Here is a 22,478-nt window from a genome sequence, read left to right on the forward strand (position 1 = left end):
AATGGTGGTGGGGAGGAGAGGTTAATAAACTTTAGGAGAGGGTGTAGGGCGTTCCTCAGTAGCCCAGAGCCGCCCGGGTCTCGCTCGGCCAGGCTCAGAGCGGGGCTAGACTAGGGATGGAGTGGGGCCACCGCTCCGCCTCCTCCTCCCTCTCCCCACGGCGCAGAGCCCCCGCGTCGCCCGGAGTACTGGAACTCTGGCTCCCGCCCAATCAGCAGGGAGGGGAGGAGCAGCCGGGCGGGGCGGGGGCGGGGCCGGAGGAGGAGGAGTCCGGCGGGGTCCGCGAGGGGCGGGGAGCAAAGCGCTTGGCCAGCCTGGGCTGGCTGGGCTGTAGGGAAGGCGGCAGTGGCGGTAGGCATGGGCGATGGGGGCGCCGAGCGCGACCGCGGCCCCGCGCGCCGGGCGGAGTCTGGTGGCGGCGGTGGGCGCGGCGGGGACCGCGGCGGAGCGGAGGACTTGCGAGTTGATGGGGGTGACCGCAGCCCAACGGAGGTTACCCGGACCTTGGCCTCCAGCCCCGCAGGCTCCAGGGAGAGCGGCGCAGACAGCGACGGGCAGCCCGGGCCCGGCGAGGCGGACCACTGCCGCCGCATCCTGGTGCGAGGTAAGGGGACAGCCCGCGGCTCCGGTCCACTGGACCCCCACCTTATCCATACAGGAGGCCTCCGACCTTCCTGCATCCTCCATCCTCCCAATTCATATATTAATCCACTCATCACTCATTCATTCAGCAAATATTATTTTGAGCGTCTATTGTGTGCCTGGACATAAGCTGAGTGCAGGGGACAAAGCAGCGAATGGGACCGAAGAGGTCCCCGTTTCTCCACCTTACATTTCTCAGCCTCTCGGGCTCGTCCCCTCACCCCAGGCCCATCCGGGCCGCCTACTGTGGCCAGAGCAGAACTGGGGGTGTGGGATGCTGAGAGCAGGGTCGCCGCCCTGCGACCCTCAGGGCAAGTACGGAGAAAAGCGTCACGCGCGCTCCTCGGGGACAGGACGTGAAGGGACCAGCGTCGCCAACCGCGGGAGGAAAAGGGCCGGGCTCTGCTTGGCCACCAGGGCGCTTCCCCGCCTCCTGCCCAGCCTTGTTTCCCATCGCCAGTATTCCGGACCGTAGGGGTTGCTCCCGGAAGAGGGCACTGGACGCGGAGGGTGGCGTGCGCGGCACTCGCCCGCTGTGCTTCGCTCTCTCTGTGTCCACTTCCTCGCGGCGCCTGGGCCCAGCCGGCTCTCGGCGCCACCTTCCCGAGGCCTGGCCTCTCGCGTTCTCCCCTTTCTCCCTCGCCCCTCTCCCTCCTCTCTTTCCCGGCCATCTTTCTCCGCCGAAGGCACCTTCCCAGCACCCTCTCCCTGCAAGTCCCCTCGATCTGGACTGCGCCCGACTACCCAGCTCTGCCTGGCCTCCTCGCCGCGAGGCCGAGGCTCCCCAGGCCCCCAACACCAGCTCACGCCAAGCCGAGGCTCAGCTTTCACTTGATCAGGGCCTCGCCCGGCGAGAAGGGAGGAGAAAGGGGACTCCGGGGTCTTGCCCTCAGGTCAACCGCAGGCCAGGGCCCAAAGTCTGTTGCCCCCGCCATCCCGAAGCCCCGGCACCCGTAGACCCAGCGCCAGAAAAGGCCACTGGCGGTAACTGCTCGCTCCAGCTCCTTCTTCAGCTCCCTCCCCCGTCTTCCTCCTGCTGCCTCTTCCCAGCCTCTTCTTCACAGCGCCTGTCCAGAGATCCGCGGGGCCTCTGGAGGCGGCGGGCCAGAGCTGATTTCCTCAGCCTGCGCCTGGGGAAAAAGAACCAGCTCTTGGTCGCTCCAGCGCGGGATCCCGAATCTGTCTGATCTGACTCGGCTACCCACAAGCTCACTGGGACACCTTGTAGTGGCTGGTGTGGGTGGCTCTGGGTATGGGGACATGGCTAGAGTAGACCACGGAGGGCAACCCAATATGAAAGTGATAACGGTCTTCAACATAGACACAGGGACCCTAGCTTTGGAAAACACTTCTGGAACCAGATGTGGTCACTGAGAGTGTAGGTGCTTACTGCCACCCATAGTTGGCTGCTAAGGCAGTTGCACTTAGTTCCAGCAGGTGTGTGGACCTGTTGGGCACCTGGGTTTAAATTAGATTTCATTTTTAGACTGTGGGTCGTCCTAGGTGCAAAGGGTAAGCAGCCAGCTTGGTTTCCTTAAGGAAATTGTAAGGTTTACAGAGACCGAAAAATTAGTTCCCTGTGCCCACACACTCCCAGGGTAAGACCTTAAAAGTCCCTGCCTGTGACATTCATCACCTCACACTCCACCTGTATGTGGGCATTTCCTTCTGCCAGGACAATTGTGAGTTCTGTGCTCACCTACCGTCCCCTTCACTCCACTAAAATTGTATGTAGAACAAATAAATTTTGTGTCCAGTGTCAATTAAATAGCCACCAGGTGTAAACTCATAGAAAGTGGGAGCCACCCTGTGAGGTAGGGCCACCCAAGCTGGGAGCAATCCACAGCCAGGCAGACATGGACTCCCACTCTCTATGGGGCAGCCTGTGTGCATCTTTAAGGGGTGCACTTTTATAAATGTATACACACACACCCCAATGCCATTACATTTGTAAAAACATAATAGTAATATTAGATATAAAGCATAGGGGATATATTTATGCACCTAACAGAAATAAAAGGCAAATGGGGCACCCTTGCAAATCCCTCTGCCCTTCCCTATTTAATGATGAAGAGGTTATTACAGGCCTGAAATGCTCAGGACATCATTTACCACTAATCTCTCCTAGCTAGGTCACCTGCGTCACTTGCAACCCCATCATGGCTCAGGGCAGAGGCTCTGATCAATGAAACAAGTTTGGCACTGCTGAAGGAAATTCCTGTGAAGTGTGCCTTGGGCCCAGAATGAATGTCCCTCCTCCCAGAGGCCCTCAGTACATTTTGCCCTTGACCTCTAAGAACACATCCTCCCAAAGTACCTCAGAAGAGAGTCACTAAAAGGTGGAAAGGAGGCACCTTTTTTTTTTGCCCTTGCAGCCCCGTGCTGATGTTGGGGTCAGGCCTTTCTGAGAAACTGCCCCACGCCCTCTGTGTCCCTTCTGCCTCCTTTTCATTCTCCACTCCCAACAGAGGGCCGACCCCAGGAGAGCAGATCTCTTGAGGGAGTCCTTTGACAGGGGGTTAGGGGGAGAGCTTGGGCTCCAGAGTTCAGCAAAGTTGGTTTAGAATAACGGCCCTATAAGCCTTTTAAACCGGAACCAGTTTCTTTGTCTCTGTTTCCTAGTCTGTGCCAAGGGACCCATAGGCCTTACCTGAAGGGCTTGCTAAGGGTCCATGAGGATGTCTGTAAAATTTCAAACAACTCAGCTGGATCTCCACAAATATTTGTTAAAGGAAGAAAGGAAGCGGGTAGCTCTGAGGTGGCTCACAAACCACTTTTGGCAGGAGGAGCAATGGACCTTGGTTGTCAGAGGCCTCTCCGAACTCACCCTTCCCCCTTGCTCCTGGCTCTGGGCCTAGGGGCTGGGCTGTGTTGGAAGGTGAACACCCACAGATGGAAAAAGAAAACTGGCACCACCAAGCAGACCACACAGTGTGGCCCTCCCCCATCTCCTTGGTGGAACCCTTCCTCAGCCAAGGGTTCAGGCTGCCTCTCTGAATACAGGGTGGGGAGCCAGGGCGGCCAACACGCTGCATACCCTCAAAACGAAGGCTGCTTCACTTCACACACCGGCACAAACAGCTACGGAGATGACAGGCGTGGACCCACAAACCCGCCATAGGCGCGGGCACACCTCGCGGTAGGTACAGCGAGGCTTCCACCCAAACCATAACCCGGAGAAGGCCGTCCCCCACTTCCTAGCGCAGGCCCTGGGCCAGTGAGGGGTGGAGTTAGGGGAATCTTTTGTTTTATGTTTGGAAAGGGCGCGCCAACCGCGGGCTGGAGGCAACCGAAGGAACAGGCGGCCTCTGAGCACAGTGCAGTGTCCATGCAGTGGCCTTTTCGGTGCAGCCGGGATCCCGCAGACAGAAGAGCTAGACAACCCGGACCCAAACTCTCTACGAAAGCCACGCTCGCACCTCCACACAGACGTGACTACGTGTTTCCCGAATCAATCGGTTCGCAAATTCAACAACATTGATAGAGCCTGCAATGTCTGTCCACCAGAGTCACCGGACCCAGCAGCTTTTACGGACAATGCGCGGCTCCTTTCCCCGCCACCAAAGCGGCCTCTCCGGGCTAGGCGCCGCCCCTGCGGGCCTTGAAACCCCATTGAGACGCGCCCTCCGCACGGGGAGCCGGGAGGGCCGGAGAACCGCGGGGCCCTTGCAGGAGTGACTCCCTGCACCCACCGGCCCTCACCATCGAAAACGCTTCCACCTGGGTGGGAGCTCGACGGGTGCGCTGATGACCGCGGGCCCTGAGGGGACGCGAGAAGAGAAGGCCGGGACTCTGGCTCGGGCTGGGCGATTCCCGCCGCGGGCGTGGGGCTGGACCTGAGCCGGGTCTGGCCCCTCAGAGGATCCGCGGGCAGCCGGGACCCGCGATCCAGAAACACGCACGTCCGAACATGTTCACAAGCACACGGGCGTGCACCCGGCGGGACCCTCGCTCCCCGAGACGCATCTGAGGAAGCCACACAGGGCGGCGGCCTGGGGCTCTGGCTGGGAGCTTACTGCGGCGACAGACGCTCCCTCCAGCAGCCGGGTCTGGGCTCATCGCCGCCCGCGTCCGCTCGCTTTCTGCTTGGGTTTCCAGCAGCCTCTGGGAGACTGGGTCCAGGCCGCAGGCCTAGCCGGGCAGGACAGGCGTTTAACAAGGACAGCGGGGCCTTGGTCTCCTTGTCTGACCCTGTTAATAGACCGGGTAGCCCAGGACCAGCACCCCCAGGCAGAGGCGGAGAGGTTTAAATGGCTCTGGCAGAAAACCACACTCTGGGATTTTGATATTTATTATTATTAGATTTTAGTTTCAGGGTCTGTGGAGGGTATTAGGCTTCTTTTTTTTTATTTTCTTGGATTTGCTTGGTTTCATGTTATATTTTTCCTTTTCCTTTGTTTTGGGCAGGAGACCCACATTCCCATCGCCAGTGTACGTCCGGCCCTCTCGTTTGGTCCTTTGTTTTTTCCGTTTATATACCCACCCACGCCCACCACCCCCACCACGCACCCCCCTCACAGAAGCAGACCAGCAACCCTGAGTCGTCCTGGTGTGTCTTGTACGCCCAGTTTCCATTGCCAGGGAGCCCTGCGGAAGGGTTAGGCAGCTCCCCTTACCTTCTCACGCTGTTTCTGTCCCCAGCGTGGTCGTGTGGACCCAGGAGCCCGTGGAACCAGCACCTCATCCCCCCTCACACACACACATCCTCAGGGACGGACTCCCAGGTAGCCCCGGGCTGACTTCCTAGGGCAAGAAGACCAAATCCTTCGGAAGCCCAGACAGTGAGCGGGTACCTGGGGCTGCAGGAAAGGGAGGAGAGGGCAGCGGCGTGCATCCTGGGGCCAGTCACCACGCCAGACTCGAGTCTTTGCGCACCACCTGCAGGGAGAGAAAGTGTCTATGCGCCCCGTTGGCCTGGACGCCATTTCCCCAGTGACCTCTCTGGCCTCAACCTCCCTCCTTGTTCGCTAAATTTCTTTGATTTCTATTTTCACGCAGGAGAGGAGGAGCATATGAATTTGTCTGTTTCTTCTTTGTTTAATAACAAATAACGGTTGATCTTACTCTCCTTGGGAAGCCAGTGGCCTGTTACCTAGCTGCGCGTCTCCCAGGTTCGGTACACCAATTTGAGATGCTATGATAGATGACACGGAGGCCGAGCGAGACTGCTCACGAATCCCCAGGACCCAGGGCGGTCTAGGCGCCTGGTTCTTCCCCGCACCTTCAGCTGGGAGGGCGCCGGTTGGCGTTTTCCGTTTCGGCCTCCCGGGCGCTGTTCCGTTGCGCTGCGGGGCGGATGCCCGGTATGCCCGCGGGTGGCATCCAGCACTGTGGACAGAGGTGGCCGGCGCCAGGCCTGGTTCTGGCATGGGCGGCCCCAGGAAGGCCGGGCCTGCATGCGGAGGGAGAGGGGCGCTAATAAGTCCTTGCGGGGCCCTGCAAAGTCCATGGCTCCCCCTCGAACCGACTCTTTCTCAGCCTTGGCATTTTTTGCACTTCGACTCATTTCACAAACATCATTGCGCACCTACTGCGTGCCACACTGACTATGGCTGAGGCTGCCCGCACGCAGCTTCCGAGGATCTACCGCGGACCCTGACCCGCTCCCGAAGCCGGGCCGAGCGCGGCGGGGTAGAGTCTTGGGCGCCGGGACCGAGCGAGGCGGTGCCCGAAGGCCTGGTTCCCTCATTGCCGCGCGGGGACCACGTAGGAAGTGATCGCCGCGCCAGGTAAATCCACGCGGTCTCCACAGATACGTTCCTAGCACATAGTGGGCACTCAGCAAATATTTGCCAAATAAAAGAAATGAGACAAAATTCGTGAACATCGCATTTTTCCGTAAGTATGAGGCGAGCAACGCCCTGCTCCTGGAGGAGCCTATCTTCCGAGTTTAACTCATTTCTTGACGTTACAATGAGTTTAACTCATTTTTTGACGCCTCCTTCTCATAGGAGGCGGTGATGATGGCGGAACATAGAATCGTTATTAAAATATACAGTCGAAAAACATCATAATTTTGGAAATTCGTTTGTGCAATCCACAACTTTGGGAACCACTGAAATACAAAACCTGAAAACCCTCAATTTTTGTTTTGTTGTTGTTTGTTTTTTACTGGTAGCTGGATAGCCAGGGCCGGGAAGGCCTTCGAGGCCAGGCCGGGCTGGAGCAGCAGGTCTCGGGAAGCGCAGGGCCGCTCGCAAGGTCAAGAGTAAGTCCCCCGGCTTTCTGAGGCTGCTGGGCCTGAGGTTCCACCGCAAAACCAGCCAGCCGGTAGACAGAAATAACTCGATAAATCTGCACCCCTGCCCCTCCCACCTCACATGCCTGCAGCCGGAGGCCGGAGCTAAAAATAACGGGGCAATTGAAGTCACGGTTTCTTTAGTATTTTACTGGAAGCGCTGACTTGCCGAGGCTCCCCGCTCCCTCCCTCGGGCCTGTCCCATCCCTGGAGCTGTGAGGGGCCAGGGCAGGGCAGAGGACCCCAAAGGGCCACGCTTGCACCGTAGACAGGCCAAGGAGTTGATTCAAAAAAGTAGTACGTACTCGTTAAAAAAAAGAAAAGTAAACCGTGAGCGCGCACACCCTGGAAGCCAGGGAAGACTCAGAAATAGTCCGAGTTACCAGTTCCCGGTGCGCCCTTCCAGGCGATTTTCCCCAGCTCCTATAGAAACATATTTAAAAGCGCACACACATTACATAGGCTGTTTTGCAATGTATCTTTTAAAAATATTTAATCTTCAGCGATCATCTTTTCAGCTGAGCCAGTGCACACTGTCCCTTAACTGTAAAGTAAGTATTCCTTTGGTTAGGGGCCTCCTTCCCCTAGCCTCCGGAGGTAGGTTGGGGTTGTTTTTCCTTAATATAAATACTGTGAAGTAAACTCCTAAGGCAAGTGTCTTTGCGCCCTTCTTTGAGTGTTTCTGTGGGATAGATTTCTAGCAGAGTAATTGCTGCTTCAAAAGATTTACACACACAGTTGTAATGTTTTTTACACTTCATTGTGAAATAAGGAATTAATTCATCATAACGTCTTTCTCCCCCCCAACATCAACAGATGGCATCTCTCTGGGATTACAGGCACAGACCACCCTCTTTTTAAAAAATAGACAGTGAAAAACCTCTCCACCCCTGTACGCCTCTCCCACTTCCCACCTGGTTCACAGGCAGCCACTTTAATCGCTTAATAATATGTCCTGCTGAACACTGTTTATGCTTATGCAAGTCAGTGCAGCTCTATTATTTTTTTCTTCCAATAATATTTCTTGAAATGTAAAGAACTTTGTTTTTTATAAATGCATAGTATTTCATTTATATGAACTAGATGAACCTTAATGTATGTTACATAACTGGTGCCCCCTTGGTGGACATTTAGTTTTTACTTATCTGTTGCTACTATATACAATGCTGCAATAAATAAATTTGTTCCTTAGTCATTTCCACATGTGTAGGTATATCTGTCAGAGAAGCTCCTAAAAGTGGGTTACTGGGTCAAATGGTATCTGTATTTGAAATTTGGAAGATAATGCCAAATTGCCCTCCATGAGATGGTAGCAATTTGTACTCCCATCAGCAATGCCTGAAAGTACTTATTACTCCAGATCTTGCCAGCACTGTTCACACTTTACATGTGGAGAGATATTGTCAAATTATTCAACGGGAAAAGTTTAGTAATTTATATCCCCACCTTTGTCCTCTTTCCACAGTGGACGTTATGTATCTTTTCTGTCAGTGATAAAAAGTACCTCATTGGCATTTTAATTTTTACTTCTTTGATTGATAGTGAAGTTTGATCATTATTTCATGTTTATTGGCCAATTGTATTTTTTCTATCTACGGATTCATTTGAACAGTTTTAAATTTCAAATATCCCCTTCTTTATTGTTTTGTAGAAACTCTATGTATTACAGACAGTATCCCATTGCTTTCAATATATGTTGCAAATTTTCTAGTTTATAATTTATCTTTTAATTTTGCTTGGGATGTCTTTTGTTTTCTGAAGTATAAAATTTGTTTGTTTATTTATTTATTTAAGACAAGGCCTCCCTCTGTTGCCCAGGCTAGAGTGTAGTGGTGGCATTGTAGCTGAAAGCAACCTCAAACTCCTGGGCTCAAGGGATCCTCCTGTCTCAGCCTCCCCAGGTAGCTGGGACTACAGGTACACACCACCATGCCCAGCTCATTTTGTTATTTTTTATAGAGACCAGGGTTGATATGTTGCTTAGGCTGATCTCAAAATCCTGGCCTCAAGTGATCCTCCTGCCTTAGCCTCTCAAAGTGCTGGGATTACAGGCATGGGCCATTGTGCCTGCCCAAAATACCTTTCTAATTATAAAAGTAATTCATACTGTTTTGCTATGTCACGTAAAAGTAGAAGGGTCCTCATTTCTCTTACATAATGTACTTCCACTAACCAAGATTTAACTCCCAAAATTCACCTACTAATTAGAAAACATAAATATGTAAGTTATATATTACAAAAGTGGGATGGAAAAAAAAAGTGGGATGGATTTTTTTGCAACTGCTTTTTTTTCACTAAAACATTTGTGGAAATCTTTCTAGAGCTGCCTCATTCTTTCCAACAGCTGCATAGGATTCCATTATGTAGAGAGGTTGATTCAACTTTTTCGCTTTTACAGACAATGCTGTAGTGAAGCTCTTTGCATGCTAATTTGAACAAATGATTTTTTAAATCTCATTTATGGCATAGGCTTGGTGCCTCACTCCTATAATCTCACTACTTTGGGTGGCTGAGGATGGAGGATCGCTTGAGGCCAGCAGTTTGAGAATAGTCTGGTCAACATAGTGAGACAACATCTTTACAAAAAATAAGAAAAATTAGCCAAGTATGGTGGCATACACCTGTAGTCCCAGCTACTCAGGAGGCTGAAGCAGGAGGATCACTTGAGCCCAGGAGTCTGAGGCTGCATTGAGCTATGATTCTGGCACTGCACTCCAGCCTGGCTGACAGAGCCAGACCCTATGTCTAAAAAAAGAAAAAAATCATTTATTAGAGAATTTGAAAAATGTAAAAACAGGTGAGATATTTTATTATATTAAGGAATCATTGTCAATTTTTTATTGTGATAATAGTATTAATAGTAGGTAAGTTTTTTAAAGAGGTGTCTTTCTTTCAGAGCTACATATCAAAATATTTATGGGTAAAATAATATGACATCTCGGATTTGCTAAAAATGATGGCAGCATAGAAGAATTAAGATTGTTCCTGAGTTAATGATAGTTGAAACTGAGGGATAGTTATATCTGAGCTCATTATACTATTCTCTCTAATTTATATATGTTTGAAATTTGTCATAATATTTAAAATAAGAATCATTTTACATGTACATGGTGTGAGTACAATTACAGGATAAATTCCTAGAAGTGAACTTTTAAAATCTAAGTAGATACACTCAAAGTTATAATGAGTATTTCCAAATTTTATGCCAAAAATGTTGTACTAATTAATATTCCAGAAATCAAATATAAATGTGCCATTTCTCCACAACCTCCCAACCAAGAATACATTCAATATTTTAGAGTGAAATTTTTTCAAGTGAGAAAGTTTACTTTTATTAGCATTTTTAATTGCTGATGAGATTAAGCATGTTTTCATATATGTATTCTTCATTTTAATTTTCTCTTCTGTGATTTACTTGTTCATATATTTAGCTATTTCTCTATTGGATGGTTTGTTGTTTTCTTACAGTTATAAGTGTTATTTATATACTAAGGAAACGAGCCCTTTTTGTGTGTTGCAAACCCTCAGTTTGTTTTCTTTTTTTTTTTTTTTAATTTTGCTTGTGAGATTTTTGTTCTTTGAACTGAAATTTAAACTGTAATTACATCTAATGGTTGTTTTCTTTTGGGCTTCTAGATTTTAGCTCCAGATTACAGAAATCTCTATCCAATGTTTAAAATGTTATATATATATATATATATATATATATATATTTAAAATCTTTTTTTACAAAAAAATTTTATTACATCGTCTTTACAGCAAAAAAAATAATAAAGAAGTGCACAAAGATGGGAGAAATCTTTCTTCACAGTTTCCACTCCCAGAGGCAACAGGAGAGTGAGGTGCTCATCCTGCCAGACTTGTTCCTAATATGGGTACAAACAACACACACAGAGTTTAGTGTTACCTTTTGCTTTTTTATAAAAATGGGTTTATACACACTTGCTGTTTTCACTTATCAGTACGTAATGAATATTCATCCAGGTTGGTACATGAAGGTGGACCTCATTTTTGTTAGTCCACATAGTAGCCAAAAGGCATGACTATACTGTGATTTCATCAACCATTTTCCTATTGTTAAACATTCAGCTTTCCCCCTCCTACCCCTTAAAGACTATTCTATAAACAGTGGGTCTCTCTTTATCAAGTATGCCAATATTTCTGTGGGATAGAAAACTCTATAAAAATTCTGGGACAAAGGAACCATGCATTTTTAATTTAGCTAGGCATTATGATATTGCCCTGCAAAAGACTTATATTGTATCAATTTATATTCTTAATAACAGACCTTGAGAGACCCTAATTCTACACACCCTTGCCAGCACAGTTTTCCCAGCCTGAGAGATAAAATATGGCATCTCCCCCCAAAAAGTTATCTCATTGCTATTCTAGCTTTCATTTCCCTGATTCCTTCTGAGCTTGAGTTTATTCGCCACTTGTATTTCTTCTTGTCTGAAATATTTGTTCAGTTTCCCACTGGACTGCTTGACTATACTCACTGGTCTACAGAGGCTATGTGTATACCAGACAATAGGATGCTATTATGCATTATGAATTTTTTCTCCCAGTTTGTCATTTGTCTTTTAACTATCTTCTTTCACCCTGTAGAAGCTTTGATTTTTAGGTACTCAAATCGGTCATTTATTTTATTTAAAAAAAATTATTCTATGTTTTTCTTCAATTTTTAGAGCTTTCTTTTTTACATTTAAATTTTTAATCTATCTTCTGTTTATTTTTGCATACAGTGTGAGATAAATTACTTTATTCTAAATAATGAACTAATTGTCCAAAAGCCATGTCTTTAATAACCTTATTTGTAATACAAGTATTCACTCCTCATTCTTTAACATTTTTTTAAACTATTCTTCAATTTCCAATTTTTCCAATTAATGAGGGAACAAATTTTTCACAAGGAAATTTTGTAATGATCACATTATATTTGTAGGTTGGGGCAGGAAGAATTTTGCACACCTAAAAGTCAGTACCTTAGCAGGTTGTTGTGCAGAGGGACTACCTGGTGCTAGGTCAGAAATGAAGTGACATACCTCTCCCAATACACCCCTAAAGCCCTAGGTCCAGGATCACATCATAGTAGGGAGAAAGGCATGTAGCAACACACACATGCACACAGTAGTTATTGGTTTTGTTTATTTAGGGGAGGGACAGTAATATCCCCTTATCTTGTTTTATTGTCTTCCCAGCACTCATCATTACCTTGTATCTTTTTAAATTATCTGTCTCCCTCCCCAGTACAAGGTCTACAGAAGCAGCACCTTTTCTATTTTGCTCATTTCTGTATTTCTAGACCCTAGAATAGTATTTGGCACATAGGTGCATATTAAACATATGTTGAATGGTTGAATATATACAGTTGTTTTTACTTAGATAAATGGGATAATACCGCACTTATTTCATAACTTACTTTCATGAACTTAATGTCAGTTCATATATATGTTGCCTTATTTATTTTTAATTGCTACACGGCATTTTATAGTATGAATGTATGGTCATTTCTTCAGCCATTTCCTTTGTGGGGAACATTGAAGATGCTATCAAGTTTTCAATATTTTGAGCAGTGCTGCAGCAATTGTTGTTATATATACTTTGGAGCACATGAGTCTGTGTTTCTCTATCACAAATACTCACTAAAATAAAATCCCTGGAGCAAAAGTTATGTGCATTTTTAATCTTGATAAATGCAGATTTAAAAGGTTGTGATCATTTATGTTTCTATTAACAGTTTATGGAAGTAGGGATTTCCCTATCTGTGTCATTGTTTTCTAATCACCAAATAATTCCTTTCCAATCTTATGGGAGATAATGGGCTTTCCACTGTTGCTTGAACTTGCCTTATTCTGATTACTGTGAAGCTGTGCTCATCTTTTTATACGTTTATTGGCCATTTAGATGTCTTTTTCTGTGAATGACCCAGATCAATTACTTAACCATTTTTTGTTAGGTGATTTCCCTTTTTAAAAATTATTTTTTTATAATTGCATTTTATATATTCTGAATATTATTTCTTTGCCTCCTTTAAAAGTATTTTCCTCAAATATTTCTTGTACTTTACCTTGGTTTTGGTGCTTTTGTCATACAAGTTTTTAGCTTTGATATAGTCAAATGCATCCTTTGTGTTTCCTTCACAGCCTCCAGTTTAATATATTGCTTAGAAAGTTCCTCCCAAGCCTAGGACTCTAAAAATATCCTTCTATGTTTTCTTGTAATGCCTTTATCATTTTGCCATCTAGGATTTACTCTTTAATCCATTTGAAATTTATTGTTATTTATGGTGTGAGAAAGGAATTTAACTTAATTTTATTCCAAACAGATAATTTATGGTCACTAGTCTACTTACCTATACCAGTCTTTTCCCATCTAGAATGCCCCTTTATCCTAAATTTCTATCACTATACATACACGTGTCTAATAGTGTACTCTTCGTTCCGTTGTTTCTCAATATTCGCATAATATCTTCATTTCTGTTATATTATATTCCATTTTGCTTAATATTTTAGCATGATGCATTTTAAAATTAAATACCCACTTTAGCCTAAGCACATAAAATCATGGGCTTAAAATTTTTTCTAGTAAACATTAAAATAAGCACATAACTTTTGAAATGACAAATGTGTATTTATGTACCATTTTAAGTCATCTTAGAAACCACAAGTGCAATGGAGGAGCACTTTGGGAAAACACTATTGTATTTTTCCCACTGATGAATTTGTCAATTTCTGTGACAACACATCACTCCAGCTTTATGACATGTTTTTCTTGTTGTTGTCAACTTTTTATTTTGAAACAATTATAGACTCACAAGAAGTTATAAAAATAGTACAGAGTTCCTGTGTACTCATCACCCAGCTTCTCCAGTGGTGGCATCTTACCTATCTACAGGACATTATCAAAACTAGGAAACTGACATTGTCATGATATAATTAACTTGACTACAGACGTTCTTTAGATTTGACCCATTTTTCCTTGCACTCATTTTTTGGTCTTTGTATATAGCACTATGACATTTAATCACATATATAGATCCATTTAACCACCACCATAATCAAGATACAGAACTGGCCAGGTGCGGTGGCTCACACCTGTAATCCTAGCACTCTGGGAGGCCAAGGAGGGAGGATGGCACAAGGTCAGGAGTTCGAAACCAGCCTGAGCAAGAGCGAGACCCCATCTCTACTATAAATAGAAAAAAATTAATTGGCCAACTAAAAAGATATAGAAAACATTAGCCGGGAAAAAAAATTAAATCCAGCAGAATAAAATATGTGGAAAAAGAAAAAAATTAGCCAGGCAGGGTGCATGCTTATAGTGCATGCTTATAGTCCCAGCTACTCGGGAGGCTGAGGCAGAAGAAGGATTGCTTGAGCCCAGGAGTTTGAGCTGTGAGCTAGGCTGACATCATGGCGCTTTAGCCTGGGCAACAGAGTGAGACTTTGTCTCAAAAAAAAAAAAAAAAAGATACAGAACTGTTGTGTCACCACAAAGGAACGTCCTCCTGCTACCCATTTATAGTCAGGTCCTTCCTCCATCCCCAAACCCTGACAACAACTGATCTGTTTCTCCACCTCTGTAATTTTATCATTTTGATGGCATATACATGGAATCATACGACACATAACTTTTGGGGACTGGCATTTTTCATTCAGTATACTTCCCTGAATAAATTGTCATGTGTACCAATAGTTATTCCTTTTTAGTGCTGAGTTATAGTCCAGGGTATGGTTGGTTGTACCACAGTTTGTTTAACCATTCTCCTATTGAAGGACATCTGATTTATTTCCATTTGGGGGCTTTTACAAATAAAGTGGCTATGAACATTTGTGTACAGGTTTTCGTGTGAGCATATGACTTCATTTCTCTAGCATGAGTGTCCAGGAGTTTAGTCACTGAGTTGTATGGGAAGTATCTATCTCACTGTTTAAGACATCTCCAGGCTGGTTCCCAGAGTGCCTGTACCATTTTCCATTCCCACTATCAATGTATGAGAGATCCAGTTTCTCTGCATCCTCACCAAACTTTGGCATTCTCGGTACTTTTTAGTTTAGTTATTCTAACAGGTGTTTCTCATTGCGACTTAAATTTGCTTTCCCTAGTGGCCAGTAATGTTGAACACTTTTTCAGGTGCTTGATTTTTATAGAATGTTTCGCTATTGGGGTGGCAAGTCTGAGGTTGCCTTTCTCGCATGGTTCTTGCCTCCCCTAACCCTGAGGGAGATAGCTGACCTTGGCTGCTCCCTAAGGTGGCAATGCTCATTTGAGCTCTTAGTCGAAGAGGAAAGGGTGGGCCCACATATGCTGTGACCCCACAGTGAGGGGCTCAGAAAGAGCTCAGGGTGGGCTCCAGGAGGCTGACTCAGGGGGAGGGTATGAAGCTTCCAGCACCAGATGTGATAGCACCCTTCCTCCTAGCCATAGGCCCCAGGACATGTTTAATAAAACCAATGCCTTTGGAGATGGATTCACTTGGGGTATTGTGATCTCACAATTGGAAATAGTGGAGCCCAAGTAAATAGGACTGACCCAGTCACGAGGGGGTCACAAATATTACCCTATCTTTTTGGAATGGGGAAAGAATTGGAGCTGAGAGCTTGAATTGTCCCAAGAGGCCTGTGTTCCTACGACACATCAAGACCCATTATCTGTCCCATGTGTTCCGCCCAGCGCCCTGGCAGGACCTGGCCTGGGATGGGAAGGAGGGTCACCTCTGAGCAGTGACTGCAGCTCCCACTTAGATCCATCTTCTCTCTGAGGTTGACTGTGAACATGAACGTGCTTGGGAACCTCTGAGACCTGGGCTAGGACTCGGTGCCAAGAACCCAAGAGGAGCCAAAGCATTCCCTGGAGGGGGAATGTGGACTGGCACTGGCAGGGGCCAGGAAGAGTCAGTCTCCTGGGGTGGGGCTTTGGAGGGAGGGGCTCAGGTTAACCGTCTAGCTCAGGAATTCTCCAAGGAGGACCAGCAGTCCCTGCCTATCGCCAGGAGCTTCCAGGCAGACAGCACATCCCAATGCATCTCCTTTTATTATGTTCTCCAGAAGAATGATGAACACATCCAGAAGATTCCATTTATTTACTCAGGACCAAAGTCCTCTGCATTATAATCTATCAATTGAATTGTTAATTATTGCCAACAGAGAGTATTCATAAGGTAAAATGAGGGTGTTTCAAGAGTTTATTGAACACTGTCAGTATGACCTTGAATAAATTACTTAAAATTTGTTCCTCCATCTCCTCATCTGTAAAATTGGGATAATAATAGTTCCAAATTCATGGAGACACTGAAAAGGTTAAAGTGCTTAAAATGGTGCCTGTCTGGGTGCTAGTGACTCACACATGTAATCCCAGCACTTAGGGAGTCTGAAGAGGGAGAATCACTTGAGGCCAGGAGTTTGAGATCAGCCTGGGCAACGTAGTCAGACCCCATCTCTAAACTAGCCACTTAGGAGGCTGAGGCAGGAGGATCACTTGAGCCCAGGAATTCAAGGCTGCAGTGAGCTATGATCACACCACTGCATTCCAGCCTGGATGACAGAGTGAGACCCTGTCTGTAAAAAATTTTTATGAAACAAAAAAACAAGAAAAAAATCCACAGTGCGTGGCACAGAGCAAGTATTGTGGAAGTGTCAACTGTTACTGTGAGGAGAATGTGAGCAGCCACTGCCAGTGAGCTTCTGGCTACATTGCAAACGCCGACTGTGGGCACCACCTGCAGGGGGCTGGAATCCCTGCAACTGTGGAAGGTGCTTTCTCTTCTGCTTCTGGGGCTGCCTGGAGTCAGTAAGCTTCCCACTGCCAGGGCGCTTCCCACGTGGTGGTAAATTACTGTTAGTTTGGCTTCATTATTATGGACTTCATTTGTTGGGAGTGGTTTCGTAAATCCTACAGGATATGATGCTGCATATTTCCAGAATTTAATTTTTAACATAAAATGTTCTAACAACTAGATTTCAAGCCAGCAGTGTGTGTGGTTCAAACATGGATCATCCCTACCCCATTGTTAAAGCTGATGTATATATATATATATATATAATCACTACTGCCCCAAATATTTGACTTTTGCTGAACACTTTGTGTTGTTACTAAGTTCTTTAAGTGGGAATGTGTGGTGAACATGGGCTGCGCGGTTTTCAACTCTCTTACGTGGGCTCCAAAGTATTGGAGACGCTGTGTATAAATGGTGTCAGTCCAGAGCTCAGGACGGACCTGTTGTTCAAAAATAGGTACACGGGGAGTGGCCTAGTCCCCCGACCCCGGAAGGCACCCCAATAGCCTGATGCGCTGGCAGTAGGGCTCTTCCTGGGGACGGAGCTCCCCAGTCTGTCCTCTGCCCCACACCAGCTAGCCTTCCCATGGCCCCAGCGGAGTGCTCGTCCATGCACACGCACACACGGCTTAGGACCTGGTTCAGGTCATCTCTTCCAGTGAGCCTTATTTGATTGATTACACACAGTTCTAGCCCATCTTTCCCTCTGTACTTGAGGCCTCAGCACATTTTTTTTCCATTTGTTCCCTACTCTGCTGAGGGAATAGAATCATGGCTGAGGTCCATTGACATATTATATCCATTAGATACATATATATCTATTAGATACAATCCATTAGATACAATATCCTGCATTGAATGAGGTTGAGAAATCTGGGCCCAGAGAGTGTAAGCAACTCATCAGAGGTCACACAGCCAGGCCCAGGCCAGAGGAGCTTCCTGTTAGAACACACTGCCTCTTACTAATTTGCTAGTTGGTACCCTAACTCCTTAGCCAACGAACTAACCTGGCTCCCTTCATGGCCCCTGCAGACGCTAAGGGGACCATTCGGGAAATTGTCCTGCCCAAGGGCCTGGACCTGGACCGGCCCAAGCGGACCCGCACGTCGTTCACTGCCGAGCAGCTGTACCGCCTGGAGATGGAGTTCCAGCGCTGCCAGTACGTGGTGGGCCGCGAGCGCACGGAGCTGGCCCGCCAGCTGGACCTCTCCGAGACCCAGGTAAGAGGCGGGGCCAGGCCGCTCCACCCATCCTGGCAGCCTGGGAACTCCTTGGGATAGAGGCCCCCTGGTCTTCTACAAGGAGACCCAACTTTGGAGAAGTTCAGACATGCACAAAGGAGAGACTTAAAGCTACAGGTAAACCTGAGCAAATAAATACAGTGCTGACAAGACAGAGTCAGTAGATGCCAATGGGGGGCTTCTGGATACATCAGGCACTTTGGGTGGAAAATGGGAAAAGGCCAGAGAAACTGGAGGAGGGGTATTTAAGATGCAGGGAGTAGCTATGGGGATGTTGGCTTGTAAGAGTAGCTGCAAGTTGGGGTGATATGGGGTTGGCTTGCTGGGGAGAGATGAGACACAATAGAATTGGGCTGGGGACTTCTCACTTCCCCATCCGGGCCCTTTCCCACCCTCCATCACCTTTCCTTCATCTCAGTATGCCTCAGTCTCTCTTGAAGAGGAGGGGTCTTCCACACATCCCCTTCACCTGGGAAGGGCTGGCATTTTAACCATAGCACTCTTAACTCAAAAGAAAAAACCTTTTATAAACTAAGCAGCTACCCTGTGTGAACAGAGACACTTCCAGCTGGTACTAGAGCTATTAAATAATAATAATAGTAATACGCTGAGCATGGCGGCTCATACCTGTAATCCCAGTACTTTGGGTAGCTGAGGCAGGAGGATTGCTTGAGGCCAGGAGATTCAGACCAGCCTGGGCAACAGAGTGAGACTCCATCTCTACGAAAAATAGAATAAATTAGCTGGGTGTGGTGGCATGTTCCTGAAGGGTGAGGCAGGAGGATCTCTTGAGCCCAGGAGCCTGAGGTTGCTGTGAGCTGTGATGACACCACTGCACTCCAGGCTGGGCGACAGAATGAGACCCTGTCTCAAAGATAAGAATAATAACAATACTTACTACTTACATATGCCAGACACTAAGTGCTTTACATATGTTAATTAACTCATTCCTCCCAACAACCATATATGATGTAGCTACCTGTATCGTCCCATATTACGAAAGAGAAGAGGTTATGCCCAAACTCATACTACTAGTAAGTCCCAGAGCTGGGCTTTGGACAAGCAGTCTCGAATCTTTACGCTGCCTATAAACCGGGTGACTTTCCTTGGGCTTGTCAAAGAATAACTGAGAGACCCTCGGTTTAGCTGCAGCTCTAGTAGCTTAATCTCACATATGAGGGTGGTCAATCCACAGATGTACTGCACACAACTGCCTAAACAGGGTTCATGAGTGAAGAGGAGAGAGGGGAATGAGGGAGCACCAGTCTGCAGCAATGTGCTGGGCTCCTTCTGCAGAGCCAGCAGGCAGGCTGTTAGGGCAGGGCTTTCCCTCCTGCGGTGCTGCTGCTGCTGCTGTCCTTCCCTGGGCGTCTTTGTCCCCTGCTGCTTCCTGCAGCAGAATTCTCCAGCTCCTCAAGTCCCACCGCAGAGTGCTGTGCAGCCCAACCCTTGGGAGGGGGCAGTCCAATGCGCCTGATGTGCCGGTCCCCTTGAGGGCTGAGCAGGTCCCTCCTGGGGAAGACAAGAGTGGGGCTGAGGAGAGGTGAGAAAGGGCAAGAGGAGGAGGAGGGGCAGGCAGGGAGTGAGGCCTGCTGGCCAGCATCTGCTGAGCTGTCCTGCCGGGCTGGTCATCTCCACCTGCACTTGTTTTCCTCCAGCTGCCACTGGAAAGCTCCCAAACCACCCTGCGGCCCTCCCTCCCGCTGGGCTCCACAGGGGGCTGGGAAGCCAGGCCTGTGCTGGAGTGGAGGCTGCAGTGGCTGGGCCAGGCCAGAGCTCCTGGGGAAGTCAGCCAGACACCCTCAATCCCTAGGACCAGGCCGGCAGGGAGTCAATGCTCGCCCCTTCTCTTTGTCCTAACCACACTCTCCTCACCTAGTTTTGCCCTAAACTCCCCTGAGACCATGCTGTCTGTGTACCCCAGGTGCCCCAACCTGCAGCTCCTTCTCCATCCTTCGCTTGCCCTGAGTAAAGCCCAGCCCCCTAACCCCCGCCCATATGCCCCACATTTAGCTGCCCCTGGAGGGCAAGCCCAAGCCCCTCCTCCTCCAGGAAGCCTTCCTAAGGCTTCTTGATCTCTTCCCAAGAGACCTTTTCCACATGGCTTGCCCTGTAAACTCTGTGTGTGAGTGTGTGTGTGCGTGTGTGTGCACGCCCATCTGTGTGTCGTGGTGGGCCCTAACCAGTATGCACTTTCCAAGGACAAGAATGTGTTGGAAGGCCATGCCTCCTCTTCAGGCCTGCCTGGAGCCCAGCACAGAGCTGGGCACACAGAGAGCCCTCAGCAAGTCCTTAGGGCACTCATGATTGCTCCCCACCCTCCCTTCTCTGTCCCCAATCCTGGGGTGTGCAGATAGCATCAGTAACGCACAGCCAACATACATAACGTACAGCTTCCTATGCACCAGGACCTGTTCTAAGGGCTCGACATATTCTAACTAGTTTAGTCCTCGCCACAGCCTTGCGGGATACCTGTGAGGTTTTTTTTCTGACACCAAATGTATGGTGTGTTTACTCCAACACCACCAGCAGCCAATGCTCCAAGTCGCTGATGTCAACTGAGTGTCCAACGATTCAATTCTGACACTAATTCCCAAAGTCAGCACAGACTCCACAAGTTAAGGGCTTAGCCCTATAAGACAGTGCCACGGCAGATGCCAGTTGCAATTCCCAGGAGCCACTATGCTTCTCAATGAGTGTCCCTAAATTTGGGGGTTCCTACATTACCCTCGTCAGGTTTGATAATTCACTAGAATGACCCACAGAACTCAGGAAAATGCTTCACTTACATTTTTTTTTTTTTTTTGGAGACAGAGTCTCACTCTGTCACCTGGGATGAATGCAATGGCATCATCATGGCTCACAGCGACCTCAAACTCCTGGGCTCAAGTGATCCTCCTGCCTCAGCCTCCAGAGTAGCTAGGACTATGGGCCCACACCACCACACCCTGGCTAATTTTTCTTTTTTTTTATATATATAGAGGTAGGGTCTCACTCTTGCTCAGGCTAGTCTTGAACTCCTGGTCTCAAGCAACCCTCCCTCATTGACCTCCCAAGTGCTAGGATTACAGGCATGAGCCACCACACCTGGCCACTTCTTTACATTTGCTGGTTTATTGTAAAGGATGCAAGTCAGGAACAGTCAAATGGAAGAGAGGCATATAGGGCAAGGTAAGAGGGAGGCTGTGGAGCTGCCCTGTCCTCTCCAGTGCCCCACTGTGCCCCAGGACTTCCATGCGGTCACCAAGCCAGAAAGTCTCCAGGTCTCATTCTTAAGGAGTTTTTATAGGGGGGAGGGGGCACAGGTAATATATGTAACCTTGACACTTGTACCCCCATAATACGCTAAAATAAATATACAAAAAAAGGAGTTTTTATAATCCAATCTCCAGCCCCCGACTCCCCTCCTCTCCTGGGGTAAGGCTGAACCTTTCCATCATCCAATCACATGTTTGGCCTATCTGGGACCAGCCCCTGACTAAAACTATCTAGAGGTCCACCCTAAGTCACCTCGTTAGCATGAATTCAGGTGTAATCCAAAGGGCCTTGTTATAAGTGACAAAAAACACTCTTATCACTCAGAAAATTCCGAGAGTTTTAGGAGCTGTGTGCCCGGAACCCACAAAGACCAAATATATTTTTTATTTTCCTATAAAAAATGTTTTATCAACTAATTTGCACATTGCAAACATACTTTGTAGTATGTTATTATACAATAAGTCTTTATTATTTCCACTTTAAAGAAAAGGAAACCAAGGCACAGAAAAATTAAATAGCTTGTGCAAGATTTAAAGTAGGCACATTCATTAGCTGATTTAATCTTTAGAAGAAGATGGCTTTAGGGATAATGTTATCCCCATTTAAGTAAACTGAGCCTCAGAGAGGTTGATTAACTTGCCCAAGGTTATATGGCTAGAATTCTGCAGAATCCTTATATATTCATCTACACCTTTGCTCTAAACTATTATTGAATGCCTACTGTGTACCAGGCACTGCTCTAGTACTGGGGATACAGCATAGGACAGAACAGACCAGGCACCTGCCCTCGTGCAGCTTACATCTATAAAACAGTGTTTCAAAGAGTGGTAAGTGATGGCTCATGCCTGTAATCCCAGCACTTAGGAAGGCCAAAGCAGGAGTATCCCTTGAGCACAGGAGTTCAAGACCAGCCAGGGCAACATAGTGAGACTTCATCCCCACAAAAAATTTAAATAATTACCCAGGTGCAGCTACAGGAGGCTGGAACAGGAGAATTGCTTGAGCCCAGGAATTCCAGCCTGGGTGACAGAGCAAGATCCTGTCTCCATTAAAAAAAAAAAAAAAGTGATAAATGTTAGCAAGGAGATAAAATGGAGTTGCATGATGGAGACCGAGGAATTCTTTTATTGGGGTATTCTTTGAGGGGAGGCCTCTTTGAGGAGTTGACATTGATCTTAATGACAGAGAAGAGACAGCCAGAAGAGGAGCCAGAGGAAGAGAAGTCAAGAGTAACTGTGAAGACCTGGGGGGTGGAGGGACCTGGCATAGAATGTTCTAGAAGCATCAGAAGCCCGGTTTGGCTGGAGCTAGAAGGTAGTAG

The 22,478-nt window shown here is 47.4% G+C and overlaps 1 protein-coding gene across 1 annotated transcript in view; it reads left to right on the plus strand.

The window, feature by feature from the left end:
- Positions 1-296: 296 nt before the first annotated feature.
- The window catches only part of VAX2 (ventral anterior homeobox 2), a 29,399-nt gene continuing 7,217 nt past the window's right edge, over positions 297-22,478 (plus strand). The window contains exons 1-2 of the mRNA XM_012750054.2: positions 297-604; positions 17,691-17,878. Of these exons, the coding sequence (XP_012605508.1) occupies positions 358-604; positions 17,691-17,878 (435 nt within the window). The 5' untranslated portion in view covers positions 297-357. The remainder of the gene's footprint in view (positions 605-17,690; positions 17,879-22,478) is intronic.

Source organism: Microcebus murinus, chromosome 3 (genome assembly GCF_040939455.1).
Source record: "Microcebus murinus isolate Inina chromosome 3, M.murinus_Inina_mat1.0, whole genome shotgun sequence".
NCBI classification, from domain to species: Eukaryota; Metazoa; Chordata; class Mammalia; order Primates; family Cheirogaleidae; genus Microcebus; species Microcebus murinus.